The sequence below is a fragment of the Mycteria americana genome, chromosome 5, assembly GCF_035582795.1.
Source record: "Mycteria americana isolate JAX WOST 10 ecotype Jacksonville Zoo and Gardens chromosome 5, USCA_MyAme_1.0, whole genome shotgun sequence".
Classification (NCBI taxonomy): Eukaryota; Metazoa; Chordata; class Aves; order Ciconiiformes; family Ciconiidae; genus Mycteria; species Mycteria americana.
In genome coordinates this window covers 42,513,464-42,534,659 of record NC_134369.1, presented here as the reverse complement: position 1 = coordinate 42,534,659, position 21,196 = coordinate 42,513,464, and the positions used below count along the sequence as shown (strand labels likewise).

Genomic DNA, 21,196 nt, shown 5'->3' with positions numbered 1-21,196 from the left:
TGTATACCGTAGCTAATAAAAATACCCTTGCCATTCTGTACCACTGTGATTCTCTCCTCCGGATGCACTCCCATAAGAAGTGCAGTTCAGAAACCTGAAAGGGGATTTACTTATCACTAGCGTGTTTTAAAGTTACCTATGCGCCATGGCATGATAAATACATAAGTGACTATGTGATGTGCTTAACCGTATCCCTCCACAGACCGCTCTAATAAGCTGTCCCAGCTTTGTTTCGTTCGGGGTCTAGCGAAAAGTCTTGTCGGAGCCGCCATCCCCATTTGGGGGGGATGTACTGGTGTGGGGGTGCGAGTGTGTTTGTGTGTGCATGGCGCATAAAAAGGGTGAAACGCAAGTTCTAGTATAGCATCACCGAGATTTTTGCTTCAAAAGATCGGTCTGGTACCCGGTGAATATTACCCGTATTTAATTCCCAAAAGTACCGCGGCCTTTTAGGACATGCAGTACTTCCCAATGAGGTTTTGCTTATTTTTGCGAGCAATTTTTTTTCTTTCTCTTTTTTTAAACTGTCTTCCAAGGCTGAGAAAGAATTCCTCTTTTTTACTCTACGGCCAGACTTCAGCCAGATACCTGTCTCCTCTTGGATATGATTAATTTAACAGACTCTCTAATCTGAAATACTCTCGATCAGATCATTTCTGGGTGGAAACCAGGCAGGGGGGGGGCGGGGGGGCGGGCTGCGAGTTCTTTTCCTTCCATTAATGAACGGTGCAGAGCGAAGACTTCACTTGGAGGACCTCCGAGTCAGTGGGGAGCTCGGCGAGGTCATCCCCGCAGACCGGCCGCTGCAGACCCCATCCCTCCGCCACCGTCCCGGGAGAGCTGCCGTGAGCGCCGCCAACTCCCTCCGCCGCGGACCGGGAGCGCCCCGGAGGGGAAGGGCTCCCCTCACGTGTTCCTACCTCCCTGTAAAAGATGCCCCTGCGAAATCCATTGTAAACCGCTCTGAATTCCCCACCGCGGAAAATAAATAAACCCAAGAGAGCGCGGGCTCCGTGCCGCCTTTGTAGCTCGGAATTCAGGCTCCCTGGGCAGGCGGCCCCGGGCGAGGAGAGCTTTCACCTCTCGGTCTTAGGTTAAGCAGTTCTTTGCGGCTAACTTTACAGGGATGCTTTACTCACCTTAGGGTAGGGTGACAATGGCAGGCTTTTCTCAGACTCCCTCTCGTTTAGTCATTCCTCTCCTATCACGGATAACCCCAAATACACTTGGAGGACTCCCTAGAGATAACGCTTTGAAACGGACTTTGCAGACGGTCCGCATTCGTTTCCCCCATTGAGAATAGTAAATCCGCTCGCTTTAAGTCTAATTCGCTAGCCTGATACTGTATTCTGTTACACGGTCTTGAGAAGGGGGGGGCGGGGGGGGGAAGCTGCTGTTAGTTGCTTTGGTTGTTTGTTTATTTTGGCGATTTGTTTTATCTCCTTTGTTTTTGTTTTTCGAGTTTTCTCTGGTTTATTTTGCCCCGGTGGAGTGGGAGGTGGGTTATGCGATCCCAGTCTTGGATGGGAGCATCCTGGACCAGGTGGCAGGAAGAGGACTCTAGCTCTAAACGCATTTCCCTACGGCAGAATGTGTCTCTTGGTGACTCCCAGAAGCAAACCTAAGTCCGTACGAAGAAGGACACCTCAAATTTTTCTCCTTTCTGAAAGCGAGGGGGGTGAGGGGGAGGCGACGGACTCAAGCCCTCCAGATACAAACGCCCGTCGCCTGCAAATCGCGGTTTCACCAGCTGGCAGGTGAGCGCCGGACGTGAAAGAGGCCCCGCGTGAGCACCGGCCTGCAAAGCGGCGGCGGGGCTGTGCGCGGCCGGCGCCCCGCGGAGCCGGGCGGGCGGCTCTCCCGCGGGGCAAGAGCGCCCCCAGCCCGCGGGACGCGCAGCGCCGCCGCCGCCGCGCAGCGCCGCCCGCCCGGCCCCCGCTCGCCCCGCGGACACGCGTGTCCGGGCGCGGCGGCTTTGCGCGGGGCGGGAGGCCGCGGGTGTCTGGCAGCCGCGGGTCCCCGCTGTCCCGGAGACACGCGGGGGTGGGTGCCGCTCTCCGCAGCGCAGGGCGTGTGGAACTCCACCCGTGCCCCGCGGGACCCACGGGGCATCCCTGGGCAGGTTTGAGCCGGGCAGACAGCACGCCGGCGGTTCTGTCAGAAGTTAAGGCCGGCGTGTGCTCTGCGTGTGTGAGCGCGCGCCTCACCGTGCACCGGTGCCTTTTCCTACGCTGCGAAGGAGAGAGCCGCTCGCAACCGCTTCCCCCTACGCTGCGCTGCCTCAGCTCCCAGCACGGTGGAAAACTTAATTTGTTGTATATTAAAAATGTAATTATTTTCATGAGATTAGAAAGGGCAGGAGCAAGGGGGTGAAAGTCATCCACCGGGTGGGACACGAGCCGTTGCTCTTTCCCTCCGCCACGCGGGACAACAAAACAAGAACAAGTCGGTCCACAGAGGGCCCCGTCCCCGGGGTCCTGCCCACGCACCCGCACGCCTGCCCCCGCCCGCGAGCATGAGCAAGCTAAGCAGTGGTTTAAACCAGTTTAAAGCAGTGGTTTAAACTTCCGCCCCTATCCCGAGATTTCTGTTTGCGGCACGGAAATCTCCATATATCCAGAACGCAGTCACGGAATTTGGGGAGTGGGAAGACAAAGGGAGTGCCTGGATCTCTCCGATGAACACGAACGTTGCCCGTGATCGGGTCGGCGGCTGTAAGGGCGCTGGAGCGCCCGTTTGCTCCGCTGGAGCACTCAGAGCGAAACCCAGCTCAGTTTTACATGCACGCCTTTTTACAAGGTCTCTCTCCTTGCTCTCCCAGAGTGTTCGGCTTTTAGTCGCTTTCCTGAGGATTTAGGAATGTCAGCACTCTTTACACAACTCCCGAAAGGTGCCAGAAGCCCGTAGCTTTTTCTCAAATGACAGGCTCAGATTTTTTAGAAATAATTCATTACGGAATCCGCCTGGACTCGCCATACTAAAATCGTCTGTCCTACAGCAGCGATGGACCAAGGAGCGAATTTCATCCCGGAATGAGTGGTGGCGGGGAATTTTGCCTAGCCCCCATAATATTTCTGTGCTCAACCGTGAGCGAAAAGGCAGGGCACGCTCAGGGATCTGCGGGAACCGCGCTCCCTCCCATCCTGATAGCAGCGGACACAAATCACGAGTGTAGCTACCTGACTCCTGAGTGTAAAAGAGGAGTAAAATCCGCACTCACCCGGTGCCGGCGGAGGACTCCCATCCCCAAGTGCCATCGGGCGCCTTTCTTGCAGGTAGAGGCGGTTTCTCCTGGCATCTTAAAAAAAAGGCAAACACAACATTGCACCCGGGTAACTTTCTCTGGCGTTAGTAGCAAACAAGCAAAGAGCACGTTAACAAAACAAGCTAACAAAACCGACAGATAAACCATGAGAACTGCTAAACCGGCGAAGAAACTTCCAACTTACCGATTGAAACGAAAGAGCCCGAGGGGGAGGGGGGAGGCCGGGGGAGGAAACACTTTGAGGAAGACACCAAAAAAAAAAAGAGAAAAAAAAAAAATCCTAACATTAGGCACACGCAGTTTTGGTGTAACTGGTGCTTTGAAACTGTGCTTCGGTTGCACGGGCAGTCTGCTTACCGGGGGGCAGGGGGAAACAGGACGTTTAGACAGAAGTCTCTCATCTCTATTCATTCGTATCACATGGATCTGCCTGTTGGGAGAAGAAGTAAGGAAGGTTTTCTTGAAGTGCACCTACCCTTCTGGCGGGAAGGCTTGCTGGGATTGCTGGGCAGGTTTCTTCTGGAGGGTCCCATCTCTCTGGAGTAGCTGCAGTGGAGTTGAGGGCAGGTTCTCCGGTGAGGTAGGAATGTGCAGGAACTCCGCCCTCTGGGCACAGTCACACAAACCCAGCAAAACAGCCACAGCCAGCCCTAAAACCTCTAATGATCTTCACCTTCACCTCTTTCTAACCCAGTTCTCCACCACTTTTTGACCCATTTACCCAGGCACCTTCACCACGGGGCGGGGGGTATTGAAAACAAGAATATTTCAGTGCACAAAACTGCCGAGAAGCTACTACGGACACTAGTGCATGGACAGACCTCTCTGTAGGGTTGTGTGTGTCTGTATGTATCTATACATATTTATTGCCATTCGTTGAATTTGTAGTTGTGTAATACGTATGCGCATATACTTTCTTTCTGGGGCGGGTGTATTATTCGCGATTATACAATTAAGTACATAGCAGTGACTATCCACAGGCAGCCTCGGTTTGGTTTTTTTTTTTCCCCCGTCCTAAGGGAAAATACGCACAATTAAAGAATATAGTCACCAATAAAACAGTGCGTCTTGCTCGATGTTCGTTCCCAAGCAAAATTCCGATGTGGTTCAGTCAAAACGTCACCGGAGTTCAGTGGGAGTTTTGCTTGAGTGAATAGTGAATACGTGGTGACTGAGACCTCTTATTAACACAAGTGGTGAGGGGGTGTGTACCTGAATCATAATTTATGACATAAATCTTAATAATCATCAGAAGAAGTTATAAAGAGCAAAATGACGTCCCGGTGAAACTGTTTTTTCAAGCACCGGATTAAAAAAATGATCACTCCCCCAAACAGTAGTTTTGTGCCGTTTAAGGCAAAATATATGATTGTTCACTTTCTTTTAAACCCTTTAGTAAGAATTACATTCCACATAACGGATCCTATTTTACTGAAACAAAAGAAAAATATTTAAAATATGTCAAAAATGGGTGGGCTAAATATCGCATTGTGGATTCAAGTTACAGATTATTATCCCTCAAACATGTTTGCGAAGGCAATCTTAAAATCGTAATTGGAGGTTTCTTGATGAGCAGATTTCTTCTCCTACGACCTATGCGAGCAAAGTTAATCACCTCAAACATCAACTAGGAAAATAACAATAGCTCCTTAATTCCATAAAGACCACCCGTTCCCCATAAACACTCTAAATTAGGAAACGCTGAAGAGACGACGCTAAGACACCGCAACATTCTGGAAATGTGCATGTTTAAAAAAAAAAATCCTAAAAGCTTAGCTTGAGGATTTGACATATAAAACACCAGGGAAACAAATATCAGATAACAGAATTATTCCCTGCTTAAAAAAAAAAAAAAAAAAAAAAGGGGGAGAACGAAAAAACCCCAACCAAACCCATCCCCTCACATTCGATATCGAACGACCCTGTGCAAAGATTAGCCCCAAAGACATCCCCAGCGAACAAAAGGGTTTCTCTGGCTGGGGAGCAGGCAAAGGTAAAGACATATTTGGGGCCTTGGCCGTCCTGCTACAATCCATGACAACTTTAGCATTTTATTTTTCCTTTTACAAAGACAGCCTCATTGCTGGTAATATGTGTATGGAAACGTGAATAAATTACCAGCTCAACAACCACCCCTTCCCCCAGTGTAAGAGACAGAGGGAAAAGTCTGTGGCACCTGAACTGCTTAGGCAGCACTTTGCTACACTAAACCTAGAGGAGAGCGTTGAGAGCGAGTGCTTGCTTAAACGAAGTCCGGAGAGACATACATCAGGGCTGCCCTTTTCAGGAATTATTATGCATCACGCTTATCTAATTAATGCTTATTAGCCAACCCCAAACTCTGGCATGGCGAGATTGTGCTTTCCTCCAACCTGACTTGTCTTTTTCCTCCTTTTAGTACACTGACAGCGGATTTTTTTACATTGTGAACTAAATAATACTTTAAGTATGTGCTATTGGATTTCCTACAGTATACAACCAATTGCAAGTGGTAAATAATAAATCATTTCCTTTGTCAACTGCAGCAGATGCCATTCTTTTAATGTGCTTAGGCACAAGTACACAGAATGGGGTCTCGAGGCTTCAGGAGTTTAAATCACACCTATTTCATTCGATTATTTCCGATAGGTTTGTTGCAAAGGAGTTTTGTTTTTAGTTTTTTGCGATCACTTCTTTTAATGACAATAGGGTGAAGAATATGGGGGAGGGTAGGCGCTTCCCAGTGGTGGTATCATCTCTTCATCCCCAAACAAAGCAACCTTTTTCTCATAGTGATGCTTAATTTTGAATTGCAGAAGTGAGAGTGAAAGCCAAGAATATCAGAGCTTTCTCTCCTTCTCCCCCACATAGTGCAGAGCTGGGTGTCCCATGTCTCATCCGCAACCTTTCACTCCTCTCCCTTTCCTGCAGATCTGCTTGCATCTGTTTATTTATTACTTATTTTCGGCAGATTTCCCCTCCCTCCCTCTCCTTATTCTTTCAGCATGACAAATATTCTGTTTGTAAGAATTCAGATTTGCTATTGCTTCTGTATTCACCCCCGGCATTTTTTTTTCCTCTTTGTCTTTTTCTTCCTCTTTTCTGTCTTTCTGAGATCAGCTCTTTAAAGTGTTTGCGATAACATCTCCGAGCTGGAGATTATTTTTCATCGGGCCTATTGTGAGCAGTCGCCGGCTTATTGCACTGCTGCAGAGCCCGGTTTAGGCTACACAAACGTGACAAATGAACAACTTGTCCTCTGCGGACGCACCGCGGGATCCAATTAGTTCCTAAACCTTTTGCACAAGTTTTCTAATTATTTTCAAGAGTTGCGGCTTTTATAGGCTGCCCTAAACTCATCAAGAAACCAATTCTTTTTAGGATTAAATGCTTCTTAAAATTAGTCGTAGCGTTGTCCCCTTAAAACTACTGCGTTGATTCTCCGGGCAACGGAGCACTCTCATGGACGCTTCAGCGAGCATTGCCATCAGCAGACAGATAGCGAAGAAGAAGTCCCTTTCAAAACTTCAAATTTAAGTGCAGCCGCACAGGTTTGGGGTTTTTTTTCCCCCTAAAACGTTTCCACATCGGTATGCAAGCCAGGGCGTCACGTGACCCCTCCAGCCCTCTGCCTCTCTGCAATGTGCTGCAACTTCGCCTCAGCCCTGCCCGGCTCCTTCCCCGGCCGGAGGGCGACAGGGGCAGAGGAGAGAGGTTCTAGCTGAAAAACTATCGCTATTTTCCCAACATTCAAAGCCAAAGGGTTTGCAGCATTAGAAGTCTATAAATACATATAGTATAGGTACTTCCGGAACAGTGTTCCTTTAAGATAAGGATTGCCTTTTATACCCGTACGTATCATAGCTTGCTAAAGTTGATCAAATGATTATATGAAAGCTAATATGTATATGTATATACACACACATACACATCCGTACTTAATAGATCTCCCGTTATCATAGAGTCGAATTTAGTATCTTGCAGAAGAATAATTCTTTGAATGCATTTCAGAGATTGCAAGAACAACACGCATCTATGTAATAATGCACCTTGTTTTTTCCTAGCGTGTGCATATATACTTAAATTTATATGTATATATATATGTATATACATACGTACGCAATTTTAAGCATCTCCAACGGAAGACAGTTTTTAGTAAGACACCCTACCTCGTACTAACAATTTTTAAGCAGACTTGATAAGAGTTCTGCCCCAAAACGGACATCACAATAGTGGCTGTGGTGTTTAATTAAATATACTGATCCTTTACATTTGAAAATACTTCTGTTAAAGACAATATGACCGGGGGGGGGGGGGGGGGGGGAAGGAGCATGTGAAAAATGGTGGACTGCTGTAATAAGCAGCACTCTGACCTCCCTGTAACTTTAAAGCCTCTGGCATATTAATTTTAGTTAATAAAAGAGACAAAAAAACTATCAAGTATATATGAATTTAGCCTATTTTTTTATTTCTGTGTGTTCATAGTAAACATTTTTGTAAGTGACAAACACGGGCATATGACCACAGTATCACAATCAAGAAATTTTAAGACGACATTAACAATCACTCAAATTTATGCGTCATTTGCGCAACACAGGTTACATATTTGCAAGGTTTACCTATAAGTACAATAGGTATTAACATTTCACTACATTTAGAAAAAAAATAAAGGTGACCTGTTAGTGACCACATACATCAAAATATACACAACACAAACTGAAGGCAATCATTAATTTTGTCCCCTTCTGATTCATTTGAACGGGCAGTGCTGCAAACTGAAATAATGTTGCTGTTTTTTAAATTACTCCGTACACTGAGTGCATTTTCTAAAACCCAATCTTTGGTCTAAAAGTAAACAAACAAACAAACAAACAAAAAAAAAAGGAACCCCAAAAAAAAGCAATTCCGTAAAGAAAAGGATAAAATAATAAATGGCCAAAATGTAGTTCTTGGGCATCTTTCAGTATTAATTCTGCTTAAATACAAATTACGTTTTAAGTTTTTTATAGTTTTCATAAATTTAGTGGTGGGGGTTTTTTTTCTTTCAAGGTCTGCACCCACCGACATATCCATGATAACTTATAATACTGCAAACATGGAGAATCTGGCGGCTTTTCGTGATAGACTTATCGTATTTGAGTAAAAAATTGCAAAAGCAGTCACTATTTAGATACACATTCTACTATAATTTTGTCTTCCCAACTTCATAGTCTACAACGTAATCTCCCCACATTGCACCTTGCTGACACTCCTCACCTTGGTGGAATAATAAACAACCCTAAAGACTGAACAAACGTACAGAAAATGGGGGAACTTAATAAAAAATACCTGGACTTTTTTGTTTTGCTTTTTTTTTTCTTTTAATTATCATTTACAATGCAAATGTGTGTAAAATGTTCACTTACAGTCTGATCCCATGGATGTTAATGTATTAAAGGGTTTGAAGAAGACCCCTGATTTTGATGTGTGAAATAATCAGACAGTCCTCCGGAAAGTCCCGTTGTAAAACTTGGCAAAGAAGGTCTTAAGGACTCACAGGGGAGAGTGGAGGGCGCCTGTGGCGACGTGGAGGAGGAGGCTGCCCTGGCCGTCATTGAAGTGCTGCTTTGAGAAGTCATTGAAGGGTGAGGAACATGGGGGAAAAAGTAACTCGTCTGTCCTGCTAGGAGGTTTACAGAGCAGGGGTTTAGGGAATAGGTGCCGGAGCAGGGAACTGACAAGCCACACGGCACTGAGGCGGCCAGAGCTGCTGCTGTGAGGTGATGAGTGGCATAAGGTATCTCTCCATTGACTAGTCTATCAACACTTAACCCATTAGACGTGGAAAAGGAGTGGTTGTTTCCCAAGGAGTTTTGAGTCAACACTGAGCTGTAGGGCATGGGGTGGCTGGGGTAGGCGGACGTGGTCCCATTGTAACTCAAAGTGCTGCTGGCCCGGGGGTGGTGCAGGGAGAGGAAGGGGGACATAGGCCAGTACAAGGATCCTGCCCTATCCATGAATGTCAGTCCGGTGGAGGTGAGCCGGGCGCCCCGCTTGAAGGCCAGCTTGGCCCGCGAGGTGGTGGAGCGCCGGCGGAGCTTGCCGGTGGTGCCCCCGATGAAGACGTCGTCGCTGGAGGGGTCCAGCATCCAGTAGTTCCCTTTGCCCGGGTCGTCGTAGTGGCGGGGCACCTTGACGAAGCACTTATTGAGGGAGAGGTTGTGGCGGATGGAGTTCTGCCAGCCCTGCTTGTTCTCCCGGTAGTAGGGGAAGTTCTTCATGATGAACTCGTAGATGCCGTTGAGCGTGAGGCGCTTCTCGGGGCTCTGCCGGATGGCCATCATGATGAGCGCGTTGTAGCTGAACGGCGGCTTCTCGTACTTGCCGTTCTTCTTCTCCCCCTCCTTCCCGCTCTCCCCGTCCTTGGCCCCCTCCGCCGCCCCCTTCTTCTCCTCCGCCGCCTTCTCCTTCTCCTCCAGCTCCGCCGCCGCCGCCGCCGCCGCGCCCGCGTCGCCTTTGCCCGCCAGCATGTCCGCCTTGGCCACCTCCAGGGCGCCGGAGGCGGCGGCGGCGGGGGGCGGCAGGAGGAGCTGGCCCTTCTCCTCGTCCTCCTCCTCGGCCGCGGCGGCTCGCTGGGGCTGCTGCTGCGGCGGCGGGTGGTGGTGGTGGTGGTGGTGGTGGTGGTGGTGGTGGGGGTGGTGGCTGTTGTGGTGGCTGTGGCTGCTGTGGTTGTTGTCGCTCTGGACGGCTTCGGGCACCAGGCTGTTTATGCTAAAGGAGGATTTCGGCAGCATTTTCACTTCCTTCCTATCTCCCATGTCCAACATCACACACTAGTCTGAGGGGGAAAGTTGCAGCGGCCGAGGGAGCAGCGCGCGGGGCGGCGGCGGCGGCCGAGGCGGCGGCGGCGGTGGCCGAGGCGGCGGCGGCGGCACCACCGGCGGCGGCGGCGGCGGCAGCGCAGTTGGACCGCAGTCTCAAGCGCTGGCAAGTCATGTAGCAAGGACAGGAACCGCCGGGGAGGGAAAAAAATAATAGTAATAATAATCACCAATCAGACAAAATCAAACCGAGTCAGAGCGGAGGAAAAAAAAAAGGAGAAAAAAGGGGAAAAAAAACCCTCCGAAAACCCAACAACAACAAAAAAAAACCAACACACAAACACACACGGAAAAAAAAAAAAGCTACTTCATGGTGCCTGGTTCCCCCGGCAAGGCAGAGCAGGGGGGAGGAAGGAGCAGCCGCAGCCGCGGGTCGGCGAGGAGCGAGCGGAGACGGGCTATACAGACCGCCCTGGCGCAATTAATTTCAGAGCTGCAGACACGCACCGGGGCTGTAAAAAATTTTTTGGTTTAACCTTTCCCACCGGCCGCCCAATCAGGGACGGCGGCGTGCCGGCGCGTCTGCCCGCCCGCCGGCCAATGGCGGCTCGCCGCTCCGCCTCTCCCCGCGCCCGCCCGCCGCCGCCCCGCCCCCCGCCGCCGCCGCGGCTCCCGCGGCGCAGGGATACCGGCGCAGGGGCGCATCACCGCGGCGGCTTGCGCGCCCCCCCCCCCCCTCGCCCCCCCGCCCGTCGCTCCAAGCACAAATCCCCTCACGGCGAACAAACGGCGCCCGTCCCGCGGCTGCCGGCCCGGCCGGTTTTCCTACTTCGTAGTTTCTCCGGCGGACTAAAGTTGCCCCGTCCCTCTCTGCCCCCTCCTCTGGCGGCGGAGGAGGCGGGGTGGGAGGCCGGGTGGGTGAGGAGGCCGCGGCGCACCGGCGGCGGAGGTACTACTTTGCAGATCCCGCCGAAGTCGCTCGGCGAGTTTATTTTTTCTAGGCCCCGCTGTCGGTCATTTCTATTTATTATTTTACCAAGAGAGAGGGGGGGAAAAAAAAAAAAGAAACAGCTGGAGGGGGCGCAGACGGCGGGGCGGGCCTCCGGCCGCCACGGGCCCGGGGTCCGGCAGCGGCCCGGGGCCGGGCGGGACGGAACGGAGGCCGCTGCCCGCGGCCTGCCGGGGAAGACGGTCTCCTCCGGCCCGCTCGGTCCGTGTCTGCCACGCTGCGGAATGTGAGTTGGGAAGGCACGGAAAGGAGCACAACCTCTCCTCCCGCCTCCTCTCCGCTCTCTCTCCGTGTCTCCGGTGGCCGGGCGCGGCGCCAGGCCGGCGGCGGAGCCGGGCTTCGCGCTTCCCTGCCCGCCGCTCCCTCCCCAGCCCCGCGCAGCTCCCGCTCGCCGCCGCTTCCCCCGCGGGGCCGCCGGAGCAACGCGAGGGACGTCGGGGTCCGTCTGCGTCCTCCTTTGCGCTGCCGGGGGATTTCAGCCAGCAAAGCGCAGGCCGCGTGTCAGGTGTAAAAAATAAATAATAATATTGACAACCCATGAAATACATGTTGCGATTTCTTGCCGCCGCCCGGCCCGGCCCGCCGTGTCTGGCCACGGGGTTTCGGTTCCGCGGGGTTTAGCCTTGCTGGGGGAGGGGAGAGGGCGGGGGGGAGCGGCTGGGGTGCTCCCGGGGCAGGGGAAGCGGTCTGGCACCGCCGCTTGCTGCCTGACGCCCTTCGGATACGTGCGGTGGCTGAGACTCGGGCTTACGGCTACCGTTTCCCGGGACCAAGGACCTGGGTGTTAATCGTCCACATCGCATCGTTTCGTACCGTCAGCATGTGGGGGGGGGGAATCAACCCTGAAACAAAGCGAAATAAATCGCGCAGCTTCCTTCCTCGGGAAATGTAGTGGGTAGAGAGCGTGCTGATCACGTTCAAACCGAAGCTGTAGGCAATGGGAACGTATAGCGCCGCGTTAAGCTACCTAAAGTTTGCGTTTGTGCTGTAGGAAAAAATGTGCCGTAGAAATTAATACGTGCAGCTCAACCCCAGCTGAAACAATTTATCCCGGGGAAATTCAGGTTAGAGCTCGGTGCAGCAGACGTGGTTGTGTGTAGATGTGCGTTTTACATATGTGTTTGTGTGTGTGTGTGTGTGAGGGAGGGAGAGCGAGTGTGAGAAAGCGAGTAAATAACGAGAACAATTACAATGGACCGGTAATAAACAATTGCAATTGGGAATGGCATGAACTCTGTGCATTGGATTAACCTCGAATGACCTTACCACAATTGTATTTATTTATCCAATTTCATAACAGGTTGCTACTGACAAAAAAAGAGATAAAAGTCAATGATCAACTACGCTTATTTTTTACTTTTTTTTTTTTTTTTAGAAATGGGGTTTAAAAAAAAATCATGTCAATTTGTAATTATTTCATTGCTCAACACTGAAGTCAATGTATGGGAATTCTCGAGGAATAGTGCGATGTGGAGGATACGACTTGACTCTACCATGGCAAGGGGTAAGACGAAAGGTAAGATTCCTGGATTCCTGCATATTATTATGATTATGATGATCATTAACTAATATGTGTCATTATGGTGCACTAGGATCCCATTAGGGTGGCTGGGCCCAGTGCATTTTCCTACTCGGTCTAGCATGTAATGATTCGGTGTAACCGGATTCTTGAGAAAGGACAGGTTACGTAAACATTTACTGATGTGGAGTAACTATACTATTTGTACTCTGATATGCAGGAAGGAAAGTGTTGATTAACACAGAAGAAAAAAAAGCGAAATTAGCTGATTGCATGCTCATAAGTGCAAGCTGTCATTGAACTGCTTTTAAAATAGACACAGCTGGGTGTTTGTGTTGAAAAATTTCTTGTGTTTTTGCTAATACTGAAATAAGCATGATTTTGTATACCAAACATTTTCAGATCATTAAAATTTGTAATCTGTGCTGGTTTTAAACACAAAGAAAAGAAACAGATTCATTTCGCTGTAAAATTTGCTGATATTATATTAACTCAATCAGGTCTGTACAAATGGTGTATTGTGCCTTATCAAATCCCTTTGATCCATTTAATACACAAAGTGCCAAACGTGTGTATTGTTTGTTAACATTGAACGTTTTATTCAAATCCCAGCTCTGCAGCGAACTGGAGGAGTTCTCGTTTAATGTAACACTGACATTGCCTGTTGAAATTTTAATGCGTTGAGGTGTTTCTTAGGTCAAAGCTGAGTTTACTTTGCGTTGTGATCAGGGATGAAAATGTAGCAGGGAAGAAAATAAACGTTTTATCTTTCTGCATTTCTGAGCAAAGGGCTGACACCGAAAGAAGCACGCTTTTAAAACGTTTGGTGATCTAGATTTAACATGCAGTCATTTGTCACGGGTGCAGAATAAAGCTCTGTGCACAAACTTAGGATTTCTATTATATTTTTTTTTAATGCCGTGGATATACAGTTCTACCAAAAAAGGAAATGTTGCGTCCAATATGTAGTACATATCTTTCTAAGCCCATGAAGATTAATTCACTGTTTACAGGACAGAAAAGGATGTGTAAGAGAAGGCACGTCAATTATTATTTCTGCTGGACTTTAACTTTCGAGTCCCTCTATTTTTTTTTAGTTCCGCAGAAAATTCTCCGTTTATAGAACTGGAGATATTTACTTGGGAAATGCGGGAGTCTTGCTCTAACGCCAGCTCTTCCCCGAGCTCTGCCCTGGCCACGGCTCCCACTCACTCCAATGGTAGCCTTGTGCGTCGTAGCACTGCATGGGCGGCCGATCTGACCCCTCAGCTCTGCCTCAGCTGGAAGCCTTGTAAGAACGTCCCTCATGGCAGCGTTTTCTAACAGGGAAGTTTCCATGGGGTGTCTGGAGAAGAAGCTTGTGCGTGGAAGGGGAGCGCACGGCCCCAACCCTGCGAGACCCGGGTGGGCGTGCAGAGGGGAGCCGGCTCTCTGCAGAGCGCGGATGCTCCCTCACCTGCGCGCTCGCCTGAGGCGTGGACCCGCCTCGCTGAGCGGCGGGGGTGGGCTGAGAGTGTCCAGCTCCGGGGCCAGGGTGGGGGTGAACAGCTGAGCTGGAACGTCCTGGCCGAAGTGCCATTCCACGGCGATCTGCGTGCCGTTCTTGGGTATAACTCGCAGGGATAGTGTTTCAACGGCACACTTTTCTCCCTCGTCTTTTATTTTATGTATTTATTCATGTTAAATTAAAGGCCAAAGGAAAAACAGACCCTCTCCACTGTAAGCTCAATGGATATAGCGTACCCCCCAGCTCCAGCCTTCAATCCCCCTTCACACGGGTATAGCGGCTCTGTACTCTCAGGCTCTTTCAAGGGGTTAAGCTGCTAAAATGTACTGACAGCTTAAGAAATGAATGAGGGTTTTTTCAGCCATGAAGAAAGGGTATTTAATAACCACGCTTCGATGGCATCATGCTTCCATGAAACGAGTCGGGACACTTTGGTTTAACAGTCAGTAATATCACCTTCGGTACAGTAAACGCCTGGATGTACGCATACATAATTCTATTCCCCCTTGACTCTAAGCTTGCCTTATTTATTCCAGGTTACCTGGGCAATTAAGGTAAGGGCTGCTCAGCAGACACTGATACCCTGCTGCTAAGGCATGGCGAATGGGGACGGAGCGGTGCGCTAACAAAGAGAAAGAGGTAGTCGAACATTTTGAAGAGGGGTGAGCGGGACTGAAGGTGGATGGATGAATGGAGGCAAAGAGGGAGAGGAGGAAGTATTCAACGGTCCACCCTTCTATCCGCATTTGTAGATTTAAGTTTAGGTGTCCGTCTCTAGCCAACTTCCAGTTAATCCTCAGCAGCTGGTAGTGGTGCTAACGTTTGGTGATTAGAAGTTAGTCTATTTAGCATGCTGTATCCTTCTTCCATGGGTTTTGGTTACAGGTTATACGATTAGGATTGCGAGAACAGTAGTGAACTAAACTTCCCAGTAAGAGGTCTTCACACCAGGGAAGTGTTACTTTGCTGCAGCAGCCCTGCCTCGTCAGTCATTAGGAAGCTGCAGGTTGTCAGAGGCTTCTCTTGCGCGCACACACGCGCAGACACACACACGCACACACACAAAACCACAGCACTAAAACTAAATTAAGAAGCCGATGATTAAGACAAGCGTCTACGAGGCCTGTCATTTCAGCATCCTTCCATCATAACATTGTGGCACCGAGAAATTTGCTTGAAAACCCTGGAAAAAATGTCTATGGGAGAGCCTCGTGTTTGAGGTAGCGTAAATGTTAACATCAAATATAGGCTGGGAACTGCCTCGGATGCAAGACAGTATTCCGCAGAGGAAAGGAGCGCTGCAGAGACCTTTGGGCTATCCGCGCACTCCCGAAACTCTGGTAAGTATCTCTCCCTTCTATTGCAGCAGGCACTGTGTGACTGGAACTGGACCGGGTTTGAAAGCCGCAGCTATGCTCCCTTCGGAGACTTCGGGGAACTCCCCCTAAAGATAGATCTGTAATGAAAAGTCCCTACTGGATGACTAATGGTTATTGGCACCCAGTGCCCCTTTAAGGAGAGCAGCACATATTGTGCCGAAGACCTTGCAAGCACCCTTTAAATACAAACATTTTAAGTCCCCCTCCCATGCATCCCCACCCCTGTTGTTTTCGGGCTAGTTGTCGTGTATCTCCTCTCCCCCCTCCTTTAAGCTCTCTAGTCTTCCCTCCCCCCACCCCCATTCAGAACTAATTGCTCAGTTGCTTAAATGTTTCAAGAAGAGCTAAATTTCCCCATCCGATGAGCTTTTGAGAAGCTGCACTGTACCATAAAGAACAGCCAGCGGGGCACTGTACGCCTTTGAGAAGCCTGCGCAGCTAGGGGAGAGGTAGCGTTAAAACAATGACATTGGGCAACTAGGTGCACAGAGTTCCCCTCCTGTTGAACTCCGGGAAGTTTCTTGGACGGGCAGAGGTTGGACGGAGAGCGTGGAAGTGGGAAGCAAGGGCTGTAGGGGCCAGAAAGCTTTGCTGATGTCGGAAGCGCAAGACAAGATAGACTAAGGACAGAAAGAGATCCGAGTAAACATTGGAGTATACATTTCCCACGGCGGCCACGCTGGGTGGAGAGGTCTGAATTAAATCGCCTTAATTAAAAGCTGAAGATTTTATTTATTTATTCCTGTAGCTGTAGAATACCGTCCACAGAAAGCCTACTTAGAGAGTGGAGAGCATCCACTGGGTTTTGTGTGTTCAGCTGCCACTGCCAGAATTTTTCAGAACAGAATATTTTTACACTCGCTGCCAACTTTAACGTTAAGACGGGCGTTTTTTCAGATCCTAAATGTCGCTGTTATTTTATATGCCAGCGTGCATAAGAGAGCCGCCACACCTGCCTAGGTAATACGTGTCCCTGCGTAACAAAAGCTCTCCCTATTTCAGTAATCAAACCGAAAATTAAAGTATCCCTTCAGAGTTATCCGCAGAGTTATACAGACGACGAGAATAAAATGCAGGGGGGAAATGGACAAGTTAAAAACCTTGTACTGTTCTCGAGGTTTAAATACATAGTTTTAGTTTCTTCTGTGTTTGCTGTTAAAACATTCTTGGCCAACACAGTGCTTTTACCGGAGTTATCAGGTTGAATTAAAGACTTGGGAAGTAAAATACAGGGAAAGAGAAAGACCTGGAGGAAAAAAAAAAAACCAAAAACCCAAACAGTGCTTGAAGAGACTTCTAGCTGCTCTTTGACTCCTAAGAAACTGTTGCTGGAATATTTTCACGGTGTTGTTCTAAAGCTCTTTAGCCTCCTACAAACGTAACCTTTGGCAAATGACACATGCGCCTGGTTTTGCAGTTTTTCGGCAACTCGAGAGAAAAGACGCGCCCCCCGGCCTTCTCCCCCTCCCCCGGCACCGGGACAGACAGACACGGGCTCTCCCCCGGTGCCGTTTCCCCCCAGCGCTCCGCAGAAGGCAGCCGGGCGCGGGGGGCGCCGGGGGTGCCCGTCCATCCTACCTGGCCGCGCCGCGCCCGCCGCTGCCCGCTCGCCGCCGCTCCGCCCCGCCGCAGCCCTCTCCCCGCACCGCACCTCCACCGCACCCCTCGGCTAGCGGAATCTCGGGCTCGGCGAGACCAGCTGCGGATCCAATTTTTAGGGCCTACAAAAGCGCAACATCCTCCCCTATCCGCCCCCCCCCCCCCGCCCTGGGGCCCCCTTGTAACCATAGCAAAAGGCCCGGGGTAGCACAAAAGCCATAAACAGCTGTACACCCCTCTGGGAGGAGGCGTTCGGTGAGCCTCGGAGCAAAGCCGTTTTTAGCTTTCTCCGTGCCTGGGGCTCAGGCGGGAGGAGGAGGTGCCGGAGCGAGGTGCCGGTGCTCGTTCCGGCCGCCGCACGGTAGCGGTGGGACCCGCACGGTAGCGGTGGGTCCCGCACTTTGCGGGTGTCGGGATGAAGGGGCTCGCTCTAGCTCCAAGGAGCTGCTCGGGAAGCAGACCTTGCTCGCTCCTCGGTCTCCTCGCATGAGTAGGGCTCTCAGGAGTTGGCTCTTTATGTAGGTTGTTCTGAACACTTTTTATATCGGGCAGGGTGGTCTCCATGTTTTCCTTCCTTCTTTCTTTAGCGGAGGGAGGGGGGAGTGATGGTAAGGGGCTTGTTGGATGATTATAACCGCTACCACTTATAAATAAGTTTCTTGGGGAAGGGCTGATATCGTACCCTTGATATCAGTGGGTGTGTTCATGTATTATTTTAATATGATATGTCTTTTATACAGAGCTTGTTTTCCTCCTCCCTCCCTCCCCAGCCCACCCCCCCACCCCCCCGCTTTGTTTCTGGAATTTGTTTCGCTTTTAAAGCACCAGCGCAAACAAACAAACACACAAAAATGACTGGCAACAAGTTAAATCCCATTTGTGTCCCTCCCACCGAGCACGGACGGTGCTTCGCTAAAGCCTGGGGTTTGTAGTTTTGCCTCGACAATAATTTGACCAAGAAAGAGAAGCGGCTGCAGACAGACTTTCTGTGCAGTGACAATGCGGAGAGGAAAAACGTTGAAAGAAACAGTTCTCCCGGGATGCATCTCCTTTGTGTGTTTTCTCCTCTCCGTCTTTTAGATGGGGCGCTGGCATAGGCTTGCACACACACACACACACACACGCACACAGAGGTTATGTTTCCTAGGGAGTTTTGCGAAAACTATGTTTATTATAATCGAGCTATAAACTCCACCTAAATAATGAAATCATGCCGTAGCTCCGGAAACTCCAACAAACAAATAATTTCCATTTGCCTACTAGCAGAAAGCTAGCAGAGGATGACATTGCACTTTATTTTCACACTCATTTCAAAACATCAATAAAAGAGGGTAAAGAAAAGCCTCACAAGTCCTTGTCCCCGCTGGAATTAATAAAACCATATCCTTTTAGGAGTAGATCACCTTTTTTTCTCTTCTTCCAAGGCGACTACAAGCTAATTTCTGTGGTTATATTAAATAGTGAATCCGCAAAAGCAAGGAGGGTGTTCTCACCGAGGGTCGCGACCATGTCCCACTAAGGCTGCACTGAAGGCTCTCACAGTGAGCCACCTGCCTTCCCGCGCCTGCCTTTATTTTTACCTTAAAGAATTGCGGAAAAAAACATTCGTGTTTGGCTGTGCTAAATGTACCTAAGAGATACCTTTTCACGCAATCGCACGGTTTGCAAATGATAGTTTAACTTTATCTGTTGTGGTGGGCACGTGTTTTGTCATATGAAATTAACTTGTGAAAGCCTTTGTATCATTTTTTTGATTTGTGTTTGGCGACAACGCGGATCATATCTCATCGCGCTGATGGTTGATACAATCGCTAAATTAAAGGCATGTTTTCGGCTTTGAAAAACAACAACAAAAAAACAACCCTCTGAGAGCTCATCCTCAGCAAAACAACCCGAGGAGCGGCATAATAACGCAGCGCAGTGTTTTCCATGCGTGTGCGCGATCTCCGTGCACTCCTGGCTCATTCTGCGTCTCTATTGTCTGTGCCTAAAGATAGCCAAGTCACTCCTGGGCTTGTCACCTGTAATCGCCACCGAAAAGAACATACGGACAGTATAGGGGTAATCGCTCTAATTGCCTGGAGGAATGTAATTGGCGTTATATTTTTTCCGTGTCTGTACCTATTCTCCCGTGGTAAACATTGCTTGTCTTGCCGTGTTTCTATGTTTGAGCCGCAAGAAGCGCACCAAATCATTGCAATAAAGTGATCAAACCGCCCTAGCGCAGTTTTGTGTTCTCTGCTTATGTTCCGCTTCTTATCTCAAAGCAGGACACCGCGTTGAGCCAAGGGTTCTGGTTTAGGCGCTCCTCCGGGCTTTCGGATTTTAAGTCTAAGGCTTTCAGTATGTTGGGGCTGAAATGATGATTTTCCACATTTCAAAAGGGACGAGGCTCTATTTATAAATGTTACAGAAGGTTTCGTTACTTCAGGAACAACAAAACAGGAATAGAGCTGCAATTTTCAAGAAAACAGGATTTCAAAATATAGAAATAAAAAAGTAGCGGAGACGATGTATAATTCAATCAAATTACAGAAAATTGCTTTAAAATTCAGAACAGTAGCGATCCATTATGTCTCTGTTTTATTAGTGACAAGTACAATTACTCTAAAATAAAGAACACTGGTGAATATATAATTGGCTGTAATCATGTTAGTGTTTGAATAAAAATGACGGGGACATTTAACACTTTGACAACAAAATGTTCAGAAACAACTTATTTATTCAAACAGTTTTTATTTGCATCCACGTGAAGGAGAAACACACTTTTGCTTACGATAAATCAAGGTTTTCTCACTTTCAATAAATATATAACCGAAAAAAAAGATTATTAATTATTTTATTATCCAAGGCTTAATAAAGTCTCCTGAGTACGGCTGTATTATTATTGATTACTCAGTACCCAAAGGACGCCATCTACAGGAAAAGGTCTTTAGGCTTAACACAAACCTAATCACTGTTGATTCAAAAAAAAAAAAAAAATATCAGAGTTAATATTCCTCTATAAACCCGGCTCCGATTTTACCCACAACACCGATCACAATATTTGCTTTGTAATTGCTTCTTGCGATTCAGTTTGTTATAATTTGACACGATCTAGGAATCTGTTACCAGAGGCCTTTTCTCTGAGATACGGCGTTTTAAAAAAATAAATTGAACTCCACGACGAAACACTTTTTCTCCTTCTAAAGCGACTCTTTTCTCTCAGGATTGACTTGATCGTCCCTGAAAATGCAGAACAGCCCATGAGATCTCTCCCTTCAAACCAAGCGTGTGGAAGATGCTTGCAAAAGAGCCCCGAAAACAAAACAACTTGATTGAAGGCAGTTTGTGCAACAATTGTGTCATGGAATAACTCACATTTCTTTATCTTTAACTTACTTCCTCTTGGATAATGCCAATAAATATCAGCTATGCCAAGCATACTCTCATCTGTTCTTACAATACATCCTTTGCCCCATAGCTTGGTACTTAAAGGTGCCATTGAGCCGTGTTACTCCTTTCTGAGCCCTTGCTGGGAAAGCCATCGAAGTGGCAAGACTGCCTCTTAATATTTTGATCATACAAATACAGACCCGCGGAGGTGGCATATGCCCTCCGTGGTGCGACTCCAACACCCCAGTTCAAACTACAGAAAATAGGAGGAGAGCTGGAGGAAACTTTCAGGACTCCTCTTTCTGAGGGGCTGCTTCTTTTTTTTTTGCGGTTTTAATCCCGAACGAATTTTTCTTTTACTATTTTTATTTTTTATTTATCTTCCCCTCTCGACAAGTCTCCAAATTTCTGCCCCTGTTGTGCGTGGGTGCGCTCGGAAGGGGGTGGACCCTACCCTGACCCGTGCGGATCCTGTCTCCCGTGCGGGGGGAGCGCAGCGCAGTCCGACTGCGCCTTCGCAGCCGGCTCCCGAACGTCTCCCCTGCCCAGGCGGGTTTCGCCAGCCTGCGCGGCTCCTTACAAATAAAGTAGCTCTGGCTTCTTCCTAACTCAGGCCAGAGATCTGGACAGGCTTGGAAAAATTCAGGAGTGGATTAAACTATGCAGTGAGGAGTCAAAAGCAGAGGTGCGTTGACACAAAGGCTGAGATAAATGACCCGGGGTGCACCCTCGGTTTAACGTGTTATTTTGAAAACCGGGGACAA

At 48.8% G+C, this 21,196-nt stretch overlaps 1 protein-coding gene across 1 annotated transcript; it reads right to left on the bottom strand.

Annotated features, from left to right (window-relative positions):
- Positions 1 to 8,667: 8,667 nt before the first annotated feature.
- On the bottom strand, positions 8,668 to 10,050 carry FOXG1 (forkhead box G1). The gene has a single exon (XM_075501514.1). It carries the CDS (start codon positions 10,048 to 10,050, stop codon positions 8,668 to 8,670), a length of 1,383 nt encoding a protein of 460 aa, XP_075357629.1.
- Positions 10,051 to 21,196: the final 11,146 nt, after the last annotated feature.

What these genes read in the sequence shown, in the direction of transcription:
- FOXG1 (XM_075501514.1), bottom strand. Translation starts at nt 10,050, where the DNA reads ATGTTGGACATGGGAGATAGGAAGGAAGTGAAAATGCTGCCGAAATCC.